At 39.9% G+C, this 25041-nt stretch overlaps 1 protein-coding gene across 6 annotated transcripts in view; it reads right to left on the bottom strand.

Annotated features, from left to right (window-relative positions):
- Nucleotides 1-10865: 10865 nt before the first annotated feature.
- Nucleotides 10866-25041, bottom strand: part of pcdh7b (protocadherin 7b) — a 142896-nt gene continuing 128720 nt past the window's right edge. For 2 of the 6 annotated variants that reach the window (XM_074661814.1, XM_074661815.1), the window contains exons 3-4: nt 16160-16178; nt 14835-14974 (exon numbers count right to left, since the gene is read on the bottom strand). In XM_074661814.1, the coding sequence (XP_074517915.1) occupies nt 16162-16178 (17 nt within the window). In that variant the 3' untranslated portion in view covers nt 14835-14974; nt 16160-16161. Of the gene's footprint in view, nt 14975-16159; nt 16179-25041 lie in introns of all 6 variants that reach the window. The other 4 variants (XM_074661811.1, XM_074661812.1, XM_074661813.1 and 1 more) reach the window with 3 other exon arrangements.

Here is a 25041-nt window from a genome sequence, read left to right as displayed (position 1 = left end):
CTTGAGCCACAGGGTGAGCCAGAGATCCACACACACGCGGGCACCTTCATACACACATACACCTTCACTGTGAGGTCAATGCAATCACTGCTGCATCAACTGCTATATTGTGATCTTGCATCAGAGACGAACTGAGAGCTACAGACAACAGACGCAAACTAAGAAAGGGTTAATTCCTGGGCTAGAGGGCTGTTAAGACACACAGGAGTGCACTGGCATGTGTGCGTTCTAGCCCTCACACACAGCTGCTCCCTTCATTATACATTTACCCACATGGGAAATAATGAGATCACTAAGATCATTCTCTTAGAAATAAGAAATCCGTTGCATTTTCATGGCTGGTGCCCTCTGCATGTTAACAGCATGCGGCAAGGAGGAAAACCAACTCTCCCTCCACGCGCTTTTTCTTTTTCCCCTCTGGCTTTTTCTCAATGCAGACATTAAAGCCTGTGAAGAAGCAAATGCATAAGAAGCACAGGGATGGAGTTTCAGGGAAGCTAGGAGTACAGTAGTGAGTGTAAGCCCAGAGCGGAATAGGATTCGGATCTGGTGAATCCAAAACATAAATGCAGCACAGCAGTTGTGGAAAAGGGCAAAGATTATAAAAATCAGCCAATGCGTGAGCCTTAAAATGTTCCCAAGTTTTCATATGTCAAAGAAAATCCCTGTCACAGATTGTTGAATTTATACCTTGTGGACTTTCAAAAACTAAACAGCATGAGTTTTTAGGGTATAAAGTGGTTTTAGTTCTGCTCTCAATTTGTCATTAAAGTTAAGGATCCTGCTCACCCTGTCAGGATTCTATTTAGCATAACCACAACTAACTGCATTACCCCAAGCTTAGCTTTCTGACTTGGTAAAAAGTGAAACATTTTATTTATTTATTTATTTATTATGGTCCAGTTAAGCATATATTAAGTATTTTTGTTTTAATAAGTATTAAACTTTTTTTTCTGTGTGATAGTTTTCAGCTGCAGCTACTTCCTGAGCAGCCCTGTTGCATTCTGGTGTTAGCAGAAGGTCACGTAGCTCATTTCTAGAATTTTCCACTAACCAAAGAGTGATTTAAACACACAGAAATGTGTATATATGTGTATATATATATATCCAAAATATTTGACCTCCTAAGTCATACAGTTAAAAAACATGCTACCAAATACTAATGAAATGTATGTAAACTTCTGACTCTCAAGAAAGTAATACGAAAATGTCTAAAAAAAATTTCTTTCTCTTTATTCTGGCATTTAGCAAATAGAAATAATTTTGGTAATTGTAATTGACCAAAAACAGGAAGAGTTAAATCTGTTTGAATGTTACATACTGAGAAAAAAAAGTTATGTGCCTTTTTATATAGTATATGTAAACTTCTGGTTTAACTTTATATATATATATATATATATATATATATATATATATATATATATATATATATATATATATATATATATATATATATATAATTCAATAGTATTTTTCTCTATTTAATTTATTTTTTTTTATTTTTTTTTGCACAACAGTTTTCTGGACTATTCTACAAAATGCACTAGTTGTGCAGCCCTGTTATTTCTTGTATTGTCCTCAAAAAAATAAAAAAATAAAATAAAAATAAAAATAAACAAATAAACATTTTTTAATTATTCATTGTCCTATAATTTTAGCAATCCAGCTAGCAGCAGACTTACAACTAAAATTTTCTGCTAACTCTTATAAGATTATTGCATTAAACAATTTATTCCATTTTAGATCTGAATAAAATTAGATAACTGGCTAGCTTAAGATGATTGCCAGTGTTAGCCCTGAAAAGATGCCACAGCTATGTTTTGAATAAGGGTTTATAGAATTCAGCAGGCAGAATGTTAGGTAAGTTAATCACTTACACGTGACTAATTTCTAGAAAAGAAAGAGAAGAAGGTCTTGCTCTGTAAGGCCAAACTGGCAAAAAAATAGAAATGAAAAAGGGAAAAATGAAATAAAATTATTATAATAAAAAAAATGACATATATCTATCCAACTTACATTTACAAAGGAATGAGTGTCAAAGCATCAAATAATTCAGTCTGCAGAAATGTTTCTGTGAAAGGAACAGAATTTTGGCATACTTTTACCTTTTTTTTCCATCAGCAATTTTATTGTGATGGGCAAGAATGGAAACCTCTTTGTCACTTTTCTCTTCAAGTTTGAATCTTTAGATTCAACAGCCTTTGTCAGAGAGTAACCTTGACTTAAAATGTCTTTATATGTCCTTTTAAACATACTTTTTAACAGTCTTTTTAGACAATAAGGAACAGTTAATTCTGCAGGTTTTGGGGGAAATTATCCCACCTTGAGTCACAATTAATTGTTGCTTTTTTACATTTTTGCAAGGTTTCTCATTTCCCCTAGTTCCAGAACAAAACTAATTTTAAAGTTCCAGTCTAGTCGCTATAAATCACTGCATTTGTCACTTCTGGGGCTTACTTTTTGGTACATAAAGTCTGGATGTGAAGGGGCCTGGGGGCGGGGTGTGTTGGATAGTCGATCAAGTAGTCACCCTATCTTCAATCCCTTTCCCCCACAGTCTACTGCCATCTATTTGTCATTTCTCAACCCTCCTCCAGCTCCAGCTTGCCTTTTCTTCTCACCCTCTCACTCTCTCCGATGTAAGTAGTCCTCATTAATCACGACCTGGCTCTGACTTCTAAGGCTTGTATGGATTTTTGTCCAATTGCTTTTGCCACATAAATCTAGTACATATAAATTTGTGTGCGTTCAACTCACAACTGATGTGTGATTAATGAGTGGTAGTACATTTGCCAGCTCCACTGCAGATTTCTTTTGGCCTCACAACGAGAAGTATTCACACGAAGAGATCACATGACAGAGCTCCGTCCGGGCTGCAGATCATCGTAGGGAATCTATCATGTGACACCAGGGGTCAGCAGGAGTCTTGTGGGTAATAACAAGTGACCTGCGCGTGCTGGAGAAAGATCACTCACTCCTCCTCTCTGCCAGTTCAGGTCCTGTCTGCTCTGCGTCCTACTTTGCAAGTGAAAAATGTTCAACAGCGCGAGGAATGAGCCAGAGAAACAATGACTGATGGGACTTAAATAGTGCTGAGGGTTGCTTGTGCTCCAGGTTCAGTGCAGACTTTCTGAGGTCTGAGCAGCTAGATGAGCTGAAACAACTCAAAAAACACCAACCAATGTTTGTTTTACTCTAAAAGTCTCCATCTGATATAGTTTATATGAAATTATAACATAGAATCATGTAGAACTTGTCTAAATGTTGCATTTTGTCCCTCGAATGGAAATATTATTTTATAAAAAAGATGGAGTAAACACAGCTATGAGAATACTGAAAGCTAGTTAGCTGTAGCTTATGTTAGCTACAATTCTTTTTTTTTCTGTTAAATTATAAAATATACAAGGTTTGACTCTACAATAATGTATGTAGAGTTAATAGAGTATAAGAAAGTAATTTGGCAATTAGATAATGCAAGATCTGAAATTTAGCATGAAAGATAGCTGGCTAATGTTAGCAAAAACTCAAGATTTCATAGATGTTTATCATTGTGCTTTCAAAACGAGCCAAAACATAATACTTGCCTCCAAATTAGAAATATCTATGATAGATAGATAACAATTTGCTAAACTCAAACGATACTGTTAAAAGTGAACACTAGCTAATGCTAGAAAGCTTAAGCTAATATTAGCCTGATCTCAGAATTTTCACAAATTCTAAAATTGGCTAATAAACAGTGCTGAGGTTATTTTAAACTTTTGTTTTGCTAGCTTGAAATGTTGATTTTGGAAAGAAGAAAAATGGCTAAGCTATCCCTGAATTAGTGCTAAGTAAGCTAGCTGTCATATCACTTTGTAACTCCAGTGCATTTCTTTTTTTTTGTGGTTTTTCCATTTTAAAATAAAAAATCTACTCAGGTGTTATTGTAAATACTTACAAGTATAACTGTTTATTTTAGCTTTAGCGTTAGGCTAGTTGCTAATTTTGAGCTACTTCAGCCAGAATCAAAAACTCTTGTTGAAATATGCAAATTATGATTAAACAAGCATTATTTTAGCTTATTTACAAGAAAACAACAAAAAAAGAACTAGAAAATAAAATTGTCGCTAATAAGATTAGCTAAGCTAGCACTCTTTGCCAGATTTAGCTAAGTTGTCAGTGTTTCTTTTCTCTGTCGGTCTTTAATTTTTGATTTAACTGCTAGCTTGTTAAATTATTTTAGATATCTAAAATATATATATAAAGAAAGCAAATAGCTAACTATAATTAATTTCTAGCTACCATTAGTTGTAGCTATCTCACATGCTAACCTTAAATCTGCTAATGTTGCCCAAGTTTTGCCTCTCTTTTAGTCTTAATATCTTGAAATAAGACATTCATCTAGACTTGCAAGATGACTATGACTCATATTAAGTGTTTTTGTTTATTTACTTTTTGTTTTTTAAAGAATTAAACACAAAAAATGCTTGAATTTCTTTCTTTCTTTTTTTTGCAGTGTATATCTTCTTCTGTGACAGAAATTACCAAGTCAGGAGCAAAAATATAATATTTTGGCTGTTTTTTTATGTCTTGTGTTTGATAGTTTTGTAAAATCTACACATATAGACTTGTTTTGTGAAACTTAAGGGGACACTTATGAAGATAGTTAAATTAATTTCCCCCAAAAGCAGAGCACAGTGCACCTGTTTCCTGTTTCATAAGTTTCTGAGGCATTTGAGGATTTTTCAGAGGGGATGGCATAATCATCTGAGGGAGATTAAAAAAGCACAGTGTCACAACCTTTATGAGTGACCTCCAACATTAAGCCTTTATTTATCAACTTCTCTTCCTGTTTAGGTTTATAAGTCATCCATATTCCAAATTAAAATGCCACAAAGCTACTGCGATAAATTCACTCGAGGAAATGGATTCCCATCAGACAACATCGACTTCACCAATTAAACTTAGAGGCTGGGCAGAGTTTCATTTATGTGTCTGCGCGTCTGTGCGAGTGTGTGTCCGTTTCCGCTTCGAGAGCAATGAAATCAAGTGTAATGGCATCATCCTCAGGGGTGTGATGGCCGGCGAAAATAAGCGCTGATAGAATTTGTGTGATCACAATGGAATCTAAGTTATTACTGGAGTTTCCTCATGAACTTGTTTATTCCACCATCCGCAACACATAAAAAAGTTCGCCCTCAATCCCCTGTGCGCGTTCGTAAAATAAATATGGAACAGAAATCAATTTAACAAAGCCTTAACTGCTATTCCTTGGATGCCATTTCCCGCGGTTGTGCTGGAAAAATAAAATTCAAAGACAATAAAAAAGTCATAAATTGTGGTTATCAAATAGCTTCCTCGAAGGTTTATGGTTGAAATTCCCTGCGCTGATGTGGTTTGGAGTCGTTATTTCGCACCAGTGAGCATAAATGGGAATGGAATTTATATTAAAACTGCATACCTCATGTTGGATGTGGGAGAAGTGATCAATGATTTCATTAATTAGCTTTATATATGTGAGCAAGGGGAGTATTACCTTCCATATTCTCTATATCTCTCTTACACACTGTATAGCGTGCAGAGACTGTTCCCCTTCCTGCCCTCCTGAGCCGGCACTTTTATCAGCCTGTCCGTCCCACACTATCTCCCCCTCATACGCTGGTTGAACACGACACCTCTGCAGAATGGACCTCAGATCCAGGAGAATAAGCGATTATCATCCAGGTTTCACCAATGCCTCTTTTGAAACCTGAGTGGGAGGCCGGTACACGGCCAGACATTTTTATGTGTGAGAGCCTCTTCGTCAAGGGCAATGTCGGCTGTGATTGCTGATAATGGGTGTCAGAGGGTGCTTGTTAATACCAATGAAATCACCATGAAAACTCATCGGGTGCCCGCACTTTGTTGTGAAGCAATCACGAAAGCACTTGTGGATTGCTTTGACCTGATGGCCCATGAACTTAATAGGATATGTTGCACACTGCTTTGAAATACACCAACCTCTTTATTAGGTACACCTTGTCTGACCCCATTTTGCCTTCAGAACTGCCTTACCTCTCTTTGGTGCAGATTCAACAAGGTGCTGGGAACATTCCTCAGAGATTTTGGTCTCCTGTATCACCGTGCCAAAGGAGCTCTCTTGACATGAGATCTGGTGACTCTGGAAGTCATTGGAGTACAAGGAACTAATGGTTATGTTCAAGAGCTTTGTGACATGTCCAAAAAGAATGGACAGTACTCGACTTAGGGGTAATGATGTTTGATACTACTAATTTCCTTAATGATCCAATAATGAGTAAAATTCAGGATGGTATCGGCACTACCGATCCAATACCAATACTTTACGGAAATATGATAATAATAATACATTTTATTGACACTCAAGGTCACCTTACATAAAAGTATAAAATGAGAACACAATCAGTTACATAAAAACAACAAACAACAGAGGCGAGGATGGAGAGGTCAACCACTAAAACCTAGATGGAACAAATGAGTTTTAAGCTGAGATTTGAAAATGGAGAGACAGGTAATATCCTTGATATTCTGAGGGAGAGTTCCAGAGACAGGGGCAGCACGGCTTAAAGCTTGGGACCCCGTTAAAGATAGGTGGGCCGAAGATGTTACAAGGATCATAGAGGAAGAAGATCGTAGAGTCCTGAAGGGTGTATAGGTGTGAAGAAGATCAGAAAGGTATGAAGGTACAAGGATATTATGAGCTTTAAAGGTGAGAAGGAGGATCTTATAATAAATACTATATTTAAAAAAATAATAATAATACATTTTGTAAAAGGATTGGCAGCCACTGCTGCTGTTGGAGTTTATGAAGAAGCTTGAGTGGTAGACCAGAGAGAAGGACATTGCAGAAGTTTAAACGGGAGGTGACCAGGGTAATATAGAATCGAATAGAATAGAATAGAATAGAATAGAAATTAAACTTCATTTGTCATTGCAAAAAGTACAAGGAAATAGCAAAAGCCCTTCAGCCAGTGCAAAACAGTGTGAGGTGCAAACATAAGTGAAGTAAAGTAAAATAAGATACAAAATAAAGAAAATTTAAAAAAAGATTTTATATATTGTATACTGTATATTGTATGTGTAAATATATACATATATATAGAAACATTTTTTTTGTATATCTTTAAATGTCTTTTTTTTTTTTTTTTTTTTTATTGTTATTGCATTATTGCACTTTTTTGTGAGCTGCTGTGACAACAAAATTTCCCCCAAGGTGATCAATAAAAGTATATTCTATTCTATTAAATGTTATTTTTTATTCATCTCTTAAAGTATTTATCTTTTCTTAACTCACCATGGCTGTTTCATTACAACTGTTCTGTGTAATTTCAATGACTCCTGTTGTTTATAATCTACTCTAACTCATCAACCTTACCTGAATTAATCTAGGCTTTTGCCTGTAAGATTATCTCCTTGATGTACATATTATTACTCCAAGTGAACTCATGCAGCTATTTATTGAACCATGTATTTATTTTGTTACTCATTTCATAACCATATCGATCAATTCGAACAACTCCATCAGCAACAGTGCTCTGCAAGTGTCACAACATCTTTTGTGCTCTGACGACAGACTACAGTCTGCCCAGACGTAAGAAAGAGTAGTTCCCATTGAACGGTGGTTTAGTCAGATACGTTCTCAACAGTTTGGATACTTTTCGCTGTGTTTCTGTTAATGATTTACAGGACCTCAGATGACTGAAGTATCAAAAAAAATATTGATATTTGGGTTGAGAATTGATTTTAGAGCACAAAGAGCTGGTATCGCAGGTATTACTATTTACAGTATCGACCCGCACATCACTACTTTTGGGGAATTTTGCCAAGAAAATACCTCCACACCATTACACCACAAGCAACATGAACTCAGGATGAATCCATGCGCTCATGTTGTTTTCTCCAAACTCTGACCCTTCCATCTAAATGCCAACACAGAAATCAAGACTTGCCAAACCAGGGAACATTCACTTCAAGGTTCATTGTGTGGGGCGTGTAAAAATGGTCATCTGCGTACCTTGGTTGTAAACAAGCGCAACAAAGTCAGTTTTAGTTGCTGCCAGCTGATTGGCTGATTAGACATTTCTGTTAACGAGCACCTGAACAGGCGTACCTCATTAAACCACCAGTGAGTGGACTCAAGCTCTTCTTTTTTAGTGGAATCTACAGCATCAGCCTTTTTATTCATAACATCTCACAGCTGTTAATTGGTTTGAACCGCCTACACATTAAATACATTCAAATTCATCCTAATTTGTCTTCATTTCCCTCTGTCTCTCTTTGAATTACAGAAAAAAAAAAACCACCCGCTGATTATTCCACGCCAGAGATTCAAAATGTTTCAGAGAGGACAAGAAACGAAGGAGAAAATTTTCAAACCCAGTGTTTCTTGGAAGCGGCGTCCTTTGAAGATGAGAAATACAGGCTCGTGCTTTCTGAATTTCCCCACCAACAAAAGTTCCTCAAACAAAAACAATGAGTCAAATAATTTGAGGAAGAAATTGAGATGCTCTTCTTTAAAACTTTCAACACATGATTGAAATTTGCAGAGTGGGTTTTTACAGTGCGTTGTAAGCGTTCTATTAGGGTGCCATTAGCAGTTTGAGGGTGTTGGAGAGGCTGCCACGTGCTGTTAATCAGAGCGTAGGGACAGAAGTGGAATGGATCTCTAATCACCGAGGCTGTAATCACCTCATACATCACGCAGGCATGATGGGAAACACATTCAAAAACATATAAGCAAACTCTTTTATGTCAAAATGTGCGTGTAAGCCCACAGCCTGTGTCAAATCAATGCATAATAAACATTATTCAAGCATCACATTCTCAATCTGCTTGGATACAGTTGTCTTACATTGATGTGTACACATAATTAATTCTCTGTGTATCGCTCATCATGAACTAAATGTAAATTTGCTGTACATTTTTTATCCTCTAGGGGGGCTGTGACCTTCATTTAATCTCATCAGAGTTCTTTCCTTCAATTTATTACACACACATATGTTAATCCTGAACCATAAGCTGCACATGTCAATAGTTTCAATCAAATAATCCCAACTGTTGCTCTTCTGCCATAAAATCACATACATTTATCGACCCATAAGCTTTACAGAGCATGTTGGTCTCAAATAAAACTTCGTTTTAATTTGCCTGCACGAGCACAGATAATAAGGTATGATAAACTCACTTTAAAGAGAGGGTATTACGCCTTTTAGACTTTATGCTGTCCCACTGGTATAACAATAATAACAAAAAATAAAAAAGTTATTTTTCTCTCATTCTCTCAAAATAAAATAAAATAAAATAAAATTAAATTAAATTAAATTAAATTAAATTAAATTAAATTAAATAAAATAAAATAAAATAAAATAAATAAATAAATAAATAAATAAATAAATAAATAATTATAATTAAAATAATTAAAACTAATTGCAGCTAATAAGCCAATTGCAGCCTGTCTCCTTAAGACTCCCCACTCCACAAACCCCCTTCCTTCTGATTGGCCAGCCCATGAGGCCTTTCAGGGACAGGGCTATGGGCAGACCTTGGTGTTTGAGGCCTGCAATTTTAATGTGACATAAAAACAGTCAAAAATTCTTCAATCAAAAATGTAAAAGTCAATGCATTAGCATTATTAGCATTACTTTTGTTGTCAATGCTAACCTTGGTTGGTGGAGTCCAAAAACAGAGGTCAAAGCTCGAGTGAGGTTTGGGTTTACATCTGTTGGATGGCAGACACACATTTCCCCTTTAATAGCTTATAGTGGACAGTGTTGCTTTAGCAGTTAGCATTAGCACCGTCAAAGCTAGCATACCATACAACAATGCTCCTGTTTTTATTATTATTTAACATGAACATCAGCATTAACCAAACTAACCAAAAACATTTTGTCTCTCTTTTTAGCATTAGCACTAGCATTAGAAAAACTTACAAAATATACGACATTTTTTAAGATATTTTTTATTGTATTATTAGTTTTTATTATTAGTATTAGTCAAACTGTCAAACTAACCTACAACAATTTGTCCTTTTTTAGTATTAGCATTAGCATTAGAGAAAATATTAAACTTTGCATTTTTGTTTTTTTTAATTTTCAAAGCATTTACATTAGCATTAGCCAAACTAACAAACAAAATTACCCTAAATTGTCTCTTTTTTAACATTAGCATCAGCATTTGCAAAACTAACAAATTATAAACAACAGTTTCCTTTGTTTTTATTGTCCAACCATTGATGCCACCATTAGCCAAATTATCAAACCAAACGACAACAATTTACCTTCTTTCTTTTTTTTTTAGTATTGGCATTAGCATTAGCAATAGGGAAAATAAGAAACTTTACATTTCTGTTTGTTTTTATTTTCTGAGCATTAGCATTAGCAAAACTAACCAACTAAATTACGACAATTTTCCTCTTTTTTAGCATTAGCACTCGCATTAGCGAAACAAACAAACTACACAACAGCTTTTGGTCTTAATTTGTTTTGTTTTTTGTTCTTTTATTATTTATATTATTATTTTATTATTGGTTAAAGACAATTATGACATGGACAAGAAAACAGCTGACTGGCAAACTGGGGAACTATTTCCATTATCAGGCTAAAAAAAAAAAGACAACTGTTGTGGTGTCATTAAACTGTGCAGATAACAGCTATGTGTGATCCACAGGATTACAAGTCCTTAGGTTACACGTCCTGCCTCTCAAAGTTTTTTAGACCTAGTGTACTACCCTTCAGACAGGGCCCTTTCAAGGAACTTAATATAAGACCTAGTTCCTGCAGTTGAAAAGCACCTAATGGTTTAAGGATGTCCCTGCATTAAATTTCAAAAACCAAACCCACACATTTTGAAATTAAATACAGCAAAGAGATGAAAAGACCAAACCTGTTTTACCATGTTATATTTTAATTTCTGCAGAGACAAAAATGACAAGCAATTTATTTACACAAACCTGTACAAAAGCAAATTAAATTATGTAAAATATCTCATAAATAGAAGTGGACTTGCGTTCAATACACTTTGCCATGTTCAGCTAAGCTGCGTGCATAGTGACTCATATTAAACGATGATAAATTGGTTCCTCAATTTCTATATCAACATCCAAGTCGCAGGACAAATAGTAATGGTTAATATTACAAATCTCATTACACACTGTGAAGGCTATATGAATAGTGGAGAGCAGCGACTGAACACACGCCTCGGGCGACAGGACGCAAACGTTTGACTGGCAGGTGCTGCACAGGCCGTGTTTGTTTGTCACCTCGGTGAATAAAACGGAATTCAGCGTCTTGTCTTTTTTGTCTACACGGTCTGTTTTCACTCCATCTGATCTCCAAGCATCACCTCGTAATATCATAGCAAACATCACACCGTGCTTGTTTGTAGGACAGGGTTTCATCACACACTCTGATACGCATACACTGTGAATCCGAGTGTTGTGTTGCACCGCACATCCTGAGGTGTGTGTTCTGTCAGCGACTCTCCCTTGCAGCTTTTTTTCGTCTCTCCTCTCCCACTTCCGACTCCTAGTAAACCGTCACATTAGCATTTTTATCTCTAGGCTCCCTCAACTCTCTGCAGTCAAATGTCTCCAAGCGGTTTTTATTTTTATTTTTTCACTCTTTTTCAGCCGCTCTCTATCTCTCTATGCTTCTATATTCAGTCCTAGAGCTTGTTTCATGCACAAAGGTTACTTGACCTCTGATGTCGTACATGTACATGAGTGGAACACGACAAAAAAATCCATTATATCATTATTAATACTACCAACAAGCAACTTTTTGAATGTACCTGTACTCATTCGGTAATGCACTATGCTAGGAATGGATATCTCAACAGGATTAACGGACCCCGGTGAGCGATAGCCGTCGACTTCCGAGCTCACCGACATTTGACTGTTCGTCCTCAAAGAAGCCTTTGACATCATGGGATTTCATCTAAGATATGCAAATCAGTCTGCTTTTAAACGCCACCCCATCTACTTTTTGAAAAGCAACGTAATTGTTTATGCACCATTCCGAACTGACATTGAATCATACCAATTGGTATAAAAAGGCACAATTGCATATTTGCATTCACTCTAGTATTTTTTTTATATTTTTTTTCTTTTTTTTCAATTTTTTTCAGAAGCACTCTAAATATACAAAGTGGCACCAGATAAAGAAAAAAAAGCACATAGTACATTTGTCTTGATCATTTCAACGGTTTTGATTTTTATAGTGTAAAATCGACACAATAACGTAAAGTCAATACAAGATGAGGATAAAAGTTTGCTGATGGTATAAAGTTGAAAAATGAAAGTAGGTGTTGTGATATCAGAGACGATGATTCTTGATAATAAAAATATAGAAAAGTAACATTATGGTTGATGTACTAAGTTGTACTACATGTTTCTTCAGGTATAACAAAAGCAAGCAACAAGGTGGAGTTCCATGTTTACAGGGAATTTTTTTGTACATTTTGTTTTACAGTTTTTTTTTCGTCTTCCTTCTCAGTAAGTGAAGTAAGTCCCCATTAAAACGTGCAGTAAAAAGTAAATATCTATGTATACAGTTGATAAGTATAGGAGCACTTTCTTTCCAACAACGAGTAGTACTTACAGACTATAGATCGCCAGAGCGCAGAAAGAGCGGCTCTGGTCAAACCAAAGGGGTTTTGCTAACATACAAAAAAAGTTGCATCTGATAATCTTTTGTTTTATTACAGTCTTGAAGTTTGCGCCTCTGTAGCTGCGAAGAAAAAAAAAACATCAGTGTGGACAAGGGGAGGGCACCACATCTCAAGGTTGTGTGTTAGCATTAGCCACATTCAATCGCAATCCTTCATTCAAAAAACTTCACATAACGTTTGAGGAAAGTTCTCCCAGAAAGCTATCCTGTGTGTGTGTGTGAGAGAGAGTGTGTGAGAAAGTGATGGGGGCGCTTCTTGTTCGCGAAGCTTTGGTTTCACTTGGACGCCGTCTTTTCAAACCCTGCTAATGAAAGTTTTGCCGTTTTTTTGATTGTTCTCCGTTGAGCTGATTCTTACATTCGTGCTCAAAATCGTCATCGATGTACTACGGAAAGCAACATCCACTAGTGCTAAAAAAGGAGGCTCAGACAGCCGTGTTGTTGTGAGGGGGGTGATGCCACCTTGAAGGCTTGAGGGGAGGTGAAAAAGAAGTTGATGCTAGTTGGTCACGTGTACATTATGATATTTATTGCTCAGTCTATCACACAACAGAAGAAAATCATAAAGAAATGATAGTAAACGCTGTCCTTGCAGCTGTTTTCGGACGAGCTGGGCCATGTTTAAGTCTATTATCGGTGTACATCTACAGTATACACTAAATATAGCCTATACACACACACTATATACTGCATATCTGGCCCATACACACATACAATTTCAGTTGCACCTCAGGAATTTTAATCTCGGCATGCCACACACTGTGCTTACCCGGGATTTTCAGCTGAATGAATCTGCTGTGAGTGTGCGATTGGGGAAAAACAGCTTGATATAAACAGGTGCATCCTACCAAGGTGAGTGGGCTATGCACAGCCATGTACACACATGCTTCACCAGCCAATGGCTCGAAAGGTTTTGCATCTCATAGAAAGAAGGGTTTCAGTGTCAACCTCACCAATCAAAGACAAAGAATGAGAGACTGAGGAAAGGTAGCAAGACAAAAAGGGGAATGAGAGCAGTTAGCGTTGTTTCGTGGGTCAATGTTTATGTACAATGAGTGACATTTCATCTGTGAGACAGTATCAGCCGTTGGGTTGTGTTCGCAGAGTCTGAAGCGAGGAGTTGTTGCAGCAAATTCCAATCCCGGCTCCCCGTTTCCGTCCAAGAAGCGTTGTCGTCTGAGGCTGAGTACTTAAAGCTTAGTCTTTCCTGTCCTTGTGAGATTTCAATAAGATTTGGTCAACTTTTGTCGCAAACAGTCTTGGTTGACAGAATCCACAGACCAGTGTGTCCCAAATATTGTTGCAGCAACTGAACATCACTACCAGAGTGCTGCACTGTTTGGAAATAAAAAACAAGGCATAACCAAGACACACGTTGAAGTCAAAATAGTCCACATGTACAGCTTTGTTTCTAGAAAAAAACAGAAAAGACTTGTTTTGTATTTGACAGAGTCTCCTTCAAAGGATGAGGCCTTCATTTTTGGGGGGGATCAGGGGGAAGCATGCATGTACTGTAAATGTAAAATGAGTTGATTTTTGTACAGATCAACTGTCAGGCAGCAGATTGTGTCCCAAGAGCCCGACTCGCCGGTAGAACATCCCAATTTGTCCGTCATGAACAGTTTGTCCTCCTCCTCCGATTTGTCCCAGGTCGAGGCCAGGATTAGCACTTTGAGAAAGGTACGTTCATAAATCCGTCAAGAGTTTTCACGTCTTTGGAGAAAGTTAAGTCCTACCTTGTGAGGAAAGAGTGGCCAAAAGCTTTTAGAGCATTAACGGTGGTGGGTAAGCGACAAAGCTTGTGTTCAATGCCATAGTTCTGGCACAAGCTCACAGGTACACCTCCCGTCGCGTCAGAGTACCACAGGACGTGGGTTTGTACTCCCCGGTCGGTGCCAGCGGGATCTCCTCGGTGGGATGGCCCAGCGTCTCCTCCCCGCTTCCCGGCGAGCCGTATGTAGGCGATCCAAAGGCCTCATACGAGGAGGAGGAGGAGGCCATCTTCTTGTTGAGCAAGTTGCGGTTGCGGTCGCCCATCATGTGAGCGGCGGTGGGGTCTCCGTTGGCCATCGCGGCCATGGCGAGGGTCTCTTGGCTGCCGGGCTGGTCGGCGCTGCTGCTGCTACTGCTGCCGCTGCCGTTGCCGCTCATGAAAGTGGAAAGCTTTGGTTGTTGTGGGGTAGTGGTAGACTTGGATGGCCGCCGCTCGGGCGACGTGCGCACAGGCATCCAGCAGGAGTCCGAGTGGCCGTACTCGTCGCATTCCCGGGTGCACTTGCCAGTCATGGCTACGTCAGGCAAGGGCCGAGAGTCTAGAGGGAAAAGACGGAGAGAAAAGTAAATACTTCTGCTTGTTCCACCAAAGTTGGATAAATTATGACTTCTTCTTCTAAGATTTCCTTGCACTAAGTGTTTGTTGTGGTATGTGTCACATGATTTGGCTAACATGATTCATCTATTAGATGCGTGAGTCTGCATTTCCTTCCTAATGAGGTCATCACCGCATCTTAATGTTAATGGAGAAGGTGAAAAAACAACAAAAACTGGTTAAAATGATCACCAAGCACCCTTTTTTTTTGTCTCACAGCTAATGCTACAGCTCTGAATTCATCACGGGTGGATTGAATTAAGGGTTGTTGTGCGGATTAAGTCGCATGTTTTCATGCAGAACCCAAACCACATGACAGAAACGGGAACAGAAAAAAAAAAAAAAAAAACAATGAAAGGAAGACTCGACTGGCTACGACAACAGCCTCCAACTAAAAAACAGTGGCGTGAATCAGAGTTGAAATAATGTCATGCTTCAAAACGTGTTTGTGCTAAGGAGGGGAAGGGAGGGGGAGGGGCAGCATTGAAGCGAGGAGGCAGGAGGTCAGTTTGTACTCTCTGTTTGTTTGTGAGCTGGGAGCACCAACAACACCCTGTGTTCCTTATCTGGTGATTGACAGACGGCAATCACATTCTGATCTAAGTAGCTTAATAGCTTTGTGTGGCTAAAGCAGCCTGATATCCTCTTAAACCCACTAATAGAGGTCTTAACCAATTACCTAGCTAGGACCTGGCCTCAGATTAACTACATCTACTGTAGGAAGCAAATTATGTGCTTATGAAGCTAGAGCAGGACAACAGGTTTGGCAGATACCCCACTGTGGATGACTCCAGTCATACAGGACGAGAGTTTATCCCAGCGCAATATGTGAAAGATAATTAGCCCAAATACAAAAACAAAGCTGACTAGCTGGCGCCAAATGAGACAAACTGTGAGGAAAGAGCCTCGTCCCAAAGCCCTGACAGAATGCTTTAGCGTAGTAACACACTGCCAGACTTATTCGAGTGCCAATGTTATAGAGATGCTATGTTAGATGTTATTTATTCATGACCTGATGCGAAGTATGGGAAACCAAAATCAAGCAGAAGCGAGGGTGAGTGCAAACCAAGCCAAGCATGCCTTTGCCCATAATAGAGAAAGTAAAACAAGAGTTTGGTCCATGGCTTACTTTTAATGCTCTTTTTCTCCTGTAAAAGAAAAAAGTAGAACACAAATCACTCTTTATGTTTTTGCACTTATGGAATAATGTATATATATTTTTTGGGGGTTACATATGGTGTATATGAGAAGTCCTGGGTTGCATTTGAGTGCGACGAGACAGTTATGCAGAGCAGACACATGACTGAGGACACAATGCAAGGCAAAGAAAGAGGAGACAAGGAAACAGAATGAAGAGTGCCATTCCTGAACCACCAGAACTCTAATGTCTTCTGTTCCTGTTAGAAGTTGTTTTTTTAAAATCGCGTCAACTTTAAGGCAATGCCACTTCAGAGAAAAACCACAACTTTAAGTCAGTACTGATCCCACAACTGAGTTTCCCAGTTTGATAAGTTCCTGAACCCAACAGATGCAGTCATTAGCCGTTAGCATGCTAGCAGGAGATGTAGAAGCAGTGGGTATGGATCGTGGTGTATGGATCTCTGCTTGTCAAACGCAGCCCAATTGGCTTCTTCCTATACACTTCCGATTGAGCCATCAGGTTACCCACAATGCAACAATTCTCCCAAGTCCTCTTAGCCTAGCTCCTTCCCAGCAAGGGAGCAAGCCTTCCTGCTTCCGCCAGCTCTCCAGGGGGAAGCAGCCGACCTTCAGCTGCCGCCGGAGTGGCGCGCTGTGTTGTGCGGCGTGATTATTTTCAAGCCATGCTTCATTGGCTCGGCAGGCTTGCTAAAAATGAAGACGTTTCCCACTGAGCTAATGAATTGGGCTGCTATATCAAAGGAGAAACACTCTGTTTTTCCCTCTTCTCCTTCCTGAGAAGTGTCACCTCCCTCTGAGGTTGGGCCATCAATATGAGTACTTTAAAACCACTTAAATCCATGTGTCCTGTAGAGCTGGACAAATAAGCACTCTTGAGTAGTCTTCAGTGTGGACGGGTGCTGAATTTGTTCCTGTGGGGAATTAACTCTAATATTCTCCCAACATTGATCCAGGTTTAATTCTTCTTGCAAAAGAAGAGAGATCCATCAAAGTTTCTTAAATCTGATCAAAAGTGAAGAATAATCTAAGACTTGAAGCCAAGAAGGCAAACTCAAATGGCTAACAAAATAATCAATTATAATTTTTCACGTATTTCAATGAAACCACGCAACATTGCTCCCAAACGTATCCAAAGGCCCTTCCAAGACCCAATTCAGAAATCAGGACGTAGAAAATATCTTCAAAGAAAAGCCCCGAGAGCACAAGCAGCACTGTGGCAGGCTTTTGTTACATATTCACAAACACCCCGCGAGCCCACACTACCAGCCGCTGCATAACACAATACAAGTGGGTCACTCCGCTGTGTTAAAAAAGCCTCTCTGCAATGCTGGCATCACTGAGCGCTGAACAGGGAGGCCTGTTCGTCCTAGGTTACGTCCCAAGGGGGCGAAAGGCCTTGTTAGTCGGGGACCCAGGGCCAAAGAGTGGTACAATCTGGGTGTTAGGAGGAGTGGAAGAATTCAGAGAGTCTTCTTCTCATAGTGAGTGAAACTCGAGCCGTTCACCCTATATCATAATCTGACATAAGCTATTTCACCACTGACATCAAGCTAATGTTATCTTGTTGCAACCATGTGTTTAATTTGTATTTGTTTATAACCACAGAAAAATTAATCAGCATATTCAAATAAAAATATTCTTTATAACTCATAACATCTCCATAGCTAACCCTGCAATTCAGCTGTAATAACTGATACCTAGCTAATAAAAATGCAAGCTAATTCAGCTTTTCCTTTTTTAGCTAGCTAAAGATGCCATGAGCTTAGCATGCTCCCAAGTGCTTAAGTCCCCTTTTCCTTTGTTAGTGGGATAGCTCGCTGAAGTTAGCCTTTAGCTAATGAGTTAAAACATGTACTCCTGACCTTATACACCAATGTCCTTTGAAATCTGGTGAATTAGTTTCTAACAACTTTAAGCTTGTTAGCTTGCTAGCAATAACAGGAATTGGTTGTGCCTATCACTGACTGGTTAGCAGGCTAATTTTACAGATACGTGGGTATCTCTGTTTCTTTATTCAGAGTTTTCACTTCTCACCTATAGTTTTGCTAAATTTCTCTGGTCTTCAGTAGAACGATTCAGAATGCTAATGTTAGCAAATGTTAGCTCCAACTTTCAACTTGTCAGATTTCAGACAACGTCTTACTGTTTAGCTTTTTAACATTATGGTTAGCAAGGCATATCACTCTTTGGTAGCAGGTTTCACTTCTTACCCATAATGCAACAGAATTAATTTTGTTTTGTGTAGAAGAAGTCAAAATGATAATGTTAGCTTTTGTCTGACAGTAGCTAGAAAGAAGCTCTTTTGTGCTGTGGTCGTGCTATTATTACTATTAGCAAGGTACACCCCCTTTTCAAGACATATCTTAATCCTCTTCATAAGTTAGCGGAGTGGTAGCTTTTGTTTTAAGCTAGGTAAGTTAGCACTTTTCTTTTTTTTATCTTTAAATATGAGCAGTAGCCTCATGGGGTTGTACCTTTTTGGTGTCTTTTCAGCTAGCGATCAACTAACATATCGTCAGATTTCCTACAATTCCTAGCTAGCTCGCTTGCTAACTTGCTAAAATTAGCTTAATTATTCTCACCTCTTCCATAATACAGCTAAATGACTAGTGTTAAGTAACACAAGTTAAAATGTTAATGTTAGCTAGTACCAGCTTCTGTTGGTTAGCTTGCTAGCTTTTCACTTTTGCTCATTATCATCAAATTTGAAGTGTTGTATCTTGAGATAATAAGGCTTTGTTTTCTTTCCAGTTTGTGATTACTATAAGAGCAGGAAAAGTCAACATGCCGGCTATCTTCCCAGCATCCCAAGTGTGTTCTCAGAGGGAAAAAGGCGACCAAAGAAACATGGTGCAAAGGGACAAAAGTCATGCTCTGCTGAAGTGGTGATTACACAGCAAGACGCCACTATAAAGCTGCGCTCAGAGATATTTGTGCTGCATACTCTGCCTATGCTGAATCCTTTCTTCATTTGTGCAAGAAAAGCAGGCTGAAAGTGGGCCACTGGCTGCACTGGTTGAGCCGCTGCTTTTCTTAGCTGGTTTTAGTCAGCCACCCTATCAGCTGACTAGCTTACACTGTGGGAGATTTCAAAGAAGCTCCACTGCCGGGGATACAGTAGCAATTTGATGCGGTGTCTTTAGCACTTGCTAAGATGTTGCGGTGGTCGGGAGGAGTAAAAAAAAAAAAAAAGAAGAAGCGGAGGGTTAGACTGTCATCGCTGCTGGGCACACACGTGCTAATGTCTGTTGCGTGGGCATTTCTGGGCAATTACGGTGTAGCAGTGTTTGTGTCATGGATGCTGTGTTTTCACTGTAGCATATCAGCTAAGTCCACTTTGGGCCCGCGTTCATCCACGTCACCAGCACTTCCACACCTCATCCCCCGCACTATCACTTCTGTCTCTCTGTGCCCTCTCTACATTTTTTGCTGAAGCTCTGAGACCTTTTGCCCTCTGTGTTTTTTTTACAGGCTGGCAGATTCAACCTAAACAGCTGAGGCATTGGAAGGAAGGGATGATGGGAAAGAAAAAAAAGAAAGACTGAGTGGGAAGAGGACAAAACAGAGGTGATGCGCCTGCATGCTTCCTTTTTTTTTTTTTTTTTTTTCTCCGTATGTGTGTCCACGCTGCGTCTTTGACGGACATTGCAGCTGGCTGGACAGCAGATAGGGGTCACCGAGGGAAGGGAGGAGGAAGGGCACGCGAGAGATGATGATGAGGAGAGGGAGGGATGGAGGATAGGAGAGTGAAAGAGAAAAAGACAAGGAGGGAGAGTTGTGTGTGTATGTGTGAGTGTGTGTGTGTGTGTGAGTGCTGAGTATAGCAGGGTCAGGGCCTGGGAGAAGGGAAACAGCAGATTGAGCGGAGAAGACAGCATGGCTGCCTCTGGGCCGTCACAGGCCAAACACACTGCCAAAGAGAGCAGTGGAGAGGAGAGGAGAGTCGGGAAGACAGGGAGAAAGAATTGAGGACATTAGCAAAGACAGTGAGAGGAGCGAGGGGAGAGGAGAAAGTTTGACAACAGAAGATTCACTGTGCTGCGAATAAATCCCAGGAGCATGTGCTCCCAGGACACACCGCATGCTCTCATTAACTTATCAACCTATGAATCTTTATTTAGCTCTTTAATGCTTTCAAATCATCCCTCCAACAACGATATCCTGTGTCCGCGACATTCAAGTGCCTAATTCAAACCCTTCAACCTCCAAATTTGATTCACACTCAGCCTCATGCTTCCAATTCTGAATCTAGATCAAGACGATAGAAAAAGAAAGTTTCCAAGGTTCGCCTTGTGTGAGAGCAGCGAGATCTGCGAGTCCGGCTTCGGCAAAATGGGCTTGTGATTGCCTCGCGCCCCTCATCAAAGGCCTCCCCGTGTGGACGGATCTATTTCGCACGGCACAGCAATCAAGTCGCGGGGATGACAGTGTACATCGCCGGGTGTCATACAGATTACTGTTCTCGAAATGAAATATTTATCTGAGAGAGAAAAAAAAAAGAAAACAGCTGAAAGAAATGCTGAGAAGGAGGCAAATCCGGCAGAAAGATCGGGATGAAGCTCCAACTGTAAAACAACACCAAAGAGAGCTGTCATTCTCTCCTGCAGCTGTCTTTTCCTCTTCCTTTCTGCTCATTCTCGCCTCTAATAGGCTCCCAATTAATTAGTCGAAACTTGCCGACTAATTATGGCGCAAGAGCGTGAGACTCCTAGTGTTTCGCGCGAGGCAGGCCCTTGTGGCAGCTGAGAGGTCCTCGGCATCAAAGACTGACAGGCAGACGTCTGCCTCACACGGCTAAAGGTGGCTGTGGGGAGCGGAGAGAAGAGACAGAAGAAAGATGAGTGATCGGCCTAAGAGGCGAAAAAATAAGGTGAGGGAAGGACGTGTTCCTGGGAGGAAAGGAGCAGCGAGACAAAGAATGGGCGCTAAATTATTAACGGCGAGTTCAGACGGAACAATATCCACAGGAAAAAGCAGTATTTGTCTTTCTCTTGCTGAGATGTTTGCCAGACAATTAAGAGAGGATGGAAGGGAGGAAGAAACGCAGTGGTGCAGGGGAAAATGAGAACAAAAGGGCCGTCCTGGGGAGCAATGACCTTTTTGAAAGCGCAAGTCACGGCGTGCACCGCTAGCAACGGCTGTAATTGATGGCGTTAATGTCAGCAGAGGAGTTTTTCCTCCGTGGCAGAGTGAGTTAAACTCAAACTTGTTGCCACTGTTTGCCCAGTTTTTATATTTGATATCAAATTCATACAAAGGCGAGCTGTTTCTCTTCATTTTGTAGTCATGTAGCTTTGTCCGTTAGCGCACTAGCTCATGGCCCAGCTGCAGGAATGCTGCTAAAAGTGGCAGCAGGTGATCTATTCTCTGCCTCCTGAGCTCTTTGAAGTATTTACTGCCTGGCAAGGGCAACTGAGGGAATAATCTGGAACCCCCCACCATGTCTGAAGTGTATCAGAACGGGGCGTGGAGGGAAAGGGGGAGGAAAAAAGAAAGACAGGAGAGGTTGAGTGAGTGAGGAGAGAAGATACAGGGGTCTGATCGAGTTTTGTAATGAGCTGTCGCCTCCTTTTGCCTCGCTTTTCCAGATGTGCGACCTCCACAAGGAACAAAAACTCCGCATAAATACACAGGAGGACCTGGAAGCTTTGGTTTCTATGCTAACATAACTGTTTTTCAACCAAAGGAACATTCCGGAACTTTGTGCTTTTTTTCCCGCACTTTTGCCTTTTGGGGGCGGGGCTAGCTAGCTAAACGTTCCTGACCAGTGAAGTGACCACTCTTCCAGCCTGATAACAGGAATGTGTCTCTGTTAGCCCATGGTGTTATCATTCAAAGAGTGACCCTGTAAACTGGCGACTTTTGACCAAACGTGTCAGTGGGTTTCAAGTTTACAACAGCTGTTGAAACACAAAAGAAGAAGAAGTTCTCGGGCCGCATTACACCCTAGATTATATGTATGTTTATGTATCAAAATCCTCTGTTTGGGTAAGAAAATTTTTTTTCATCTAGCTCTGTTGAAGGCATTTTGGGATTTTTTTTAAACAACTTCAACCGTCAACAGCTTCCCCACTAGCGCTTGTCTCCTTTCAGACATCAGCAAAAAATATAATCCATGCTAAAGGCTAACTGCGATGCTACAAATGAAGATTTCTGCTCGTCTATTTCCATGGTGTCATTTTTGCTGAATTGTCTTCATCGTTTTCTTACCCCACCTCTCCTCTCCTAAATCCCTTTGGTGGTAGGTAGTGATAGTTAGCACGCTAATTTTCGCTAATATTAGCTGATGTTAGCAAATGTGGGTTTTTTTGACTGACAGTAACTAGCAAGTATTTTTTTTCTTTTTTTTTCCTTCTTTTCACTGGTTTGCTTCTTATTTTTACCATAAGCTAGGTCACTACAACCACTTTTTTTTTTCAAATAGAAGAATACAACGTTAAGTTTCCTTTATATGTCTATTTAAAAAAAAAAAAAAACAACTTATTTTGCACAGATCACACTTACAAGACAAAAAAATATCCCATAACAAGCCTATTTTTGCCATTAGCTATCATATTGACCACATGGTTTCCTGTGGTTATAGTTTTGTTAGCCTAGCAGCTAACCACAGGAGCTAGTTTGAGTCTAATGTGCACAGTAGGACAACTCTGATCTGTAAAAATTTGGCAACTCTGATAGTGATGGAATTCTGCTTTTTTTTGTGTTTAGCATGTTTGAACCTTCTATATAAGTTAGCAGAATGCTAGCTTTGGTGTTACACTGGCTAAGCTTGGGCTTATCTACCAATTTACTCTGGGTTAACATTTTAACCCCAGTGCTACACATAAAGATATCAGCTTCTCTGTCGCTTTCTATAATGTAATTTTTGCCGGACATCCTTCATTCTTTACATACTGCCATCTACTGGTGCGGTAGTGTATTGCAAAATTTTTTTGTTTTTTTTGTCAAATATCGCTAAAATAATTGACTGAAATCTCCAGGTTTGTGTTGGAAAAGCAGAAAAATAATGTGCCACATAAGCCATGTAGTTCTGAAGAATAGGGAACTAAACAGGAAGTAAAAGTTCCCGAACTGAAAAGCACCTTAACTCCACAGCAGCACAGCACCTCTGTGTATGAAACGTCTGCTTCTCTCCTCCAGCAGGGTCAATACTCTTCCAGGAATAATGAATGTACTGCGTCCTGCTCCTGAGGTAATTAATTGCAGAGAGATTAACTAGCATAATTTCATTCTGGTGACGATCTCTCAGCCAATTATCAAATGCGGCTTGCACTCCGGGTCTCTACCTCTCCCCCGCCCCGTATGAACACTCAGCACTCAGGCCCCATAAATAAAGCATCCCTGCATGTCATGCCCCCTCATTCATCTTACATACATGCGCAGGGGAAGCAGCGCTGTGCGCACAGCAGGTGGTTGCTGTGTTTACTGGCAGCATATTTTCTCTAAACACAGACACCAAAGGCGATGTCCTGAGAGCGCCGGCGACCCCTGACCTCATCTATAAGTGGCGCAACAGCGGGGATGATGTGGAGAGCAGGGGAAGCAGGAGTGACTCATCCACTCCGCTAATAAGAGTGACAGCTCTGGCTTCCTGCCACGTTCACTGGAACGAAACAAACGCACCTCCTAAATATGTTCTGAAATCCAGCAAATCTGGAAACAAGGGGAGTTTCTCACCAGGCTTTCCTTGTTTTATCCTTTAAGCACAACACTTAAAACTCACACCTTTCCTCATGTAAAACACTAAATTACAAACACTTCCCCGCTTTTTTATTTTTTTTTTTAACTCACTGTTTTCTCTAAGCTACGGATTAGCATTAGCCGCTCTGCTATGGTGCACACATGCAACACTGCTAGCTGCAGATAAAACAATACAGCTTTTTTTTTCTCTCTCTTTCACGCCACAGGAACACTGCAAGCTTTACATTAACCATGCAGCGTGTGTGTGTGTGTGTGTGTGTGTGTGTGTGTGTGTGTGGATGCTCGCCATTCCCAGCCACAGACAAGAAGGAAGAAAGCACATTTGATCAGACAAACACAGATGAAGGGGCGGGTTGCGTGTGTAGAAAATGGTAGGGCTTACTGAGCTAGCATGTGAGGGGTTAAATCAGTTTAAAAATGTGTTGTTGTTTTTTTTATTGTTTATTTTTCCTCTAAATTCTCACCCCCACCACCACCACCTCCTCCTCCTCTCAGTCCCTCTCTTTGCAGCTTTAGAAAAAGAAGTGTCATTGCTTCTCCTCCACTGTTACTCTTATCGCACACTCCCAGGCACACTCACACAATAGCCTGTTTTACACCATTAAATGGTTATTTGTCAAAATACAATTTCGATTAAACCCTCCCTAAAATAAAAAAGAGAGAAAGCTTGTGTGATTTGTGCTTTTTTTCAGTGATTGTACTAATAAGAGAACACATTTAAATCACTGTTAGGGACACGTACTTAAGGAAAAGGGTGCGATTGTTTCCCAGCGTTGAGAACAACTCGGTAGCAGCTGCTGGATTTCTTATCTGATACACGTTAAATAAATGGTGACTGCAAAGAACATAGCTCATTTTCAGCACATGTTCTGCCCTGAGCAGCATATGAAATATGAAGCTTTAACAAGAAATATTACAACACTTGGCGAAGACAAGTCAAATTTGCATCAGATTTTCATTTGCTTGTCATAAATTTCGCATGAACTCCCCGTCTCATCGTGCTTTTTTTTGTATTGGAGGGAGCAGAAACCTCCGGAATAAAAGATGTAAATGTGCTCTCTTAGCACCTCATGTCGAAAACAAAAAGCCTCCACTTGTTGGAAGTAGTTAGCGCGAGCGGGTGAGCCAGTTAGCTTGTGAGTCAGAACA

This window comes from Halichoeres trimaculatus, unplaced genomic scaffold, assembly GCF_033239565.1.
Source record: "Halichoeres trimaculatus isolate MK-OKI-2021-1 unplaced genomic scaffold, fHalTri1.1 fHalTri1_scaffold_22, whole genome shotgun sequence".
NCBI lineage: Eukaryota > Metazoa > Chordata > Actinopteri > Labriformes > Labridae > Halichoeres > Halichoeres trimaculatus.
Note: the sequence above shows the minus strand (reverse complement) of the source record. Positions and strands in the feature narration are given on the sequence as shown.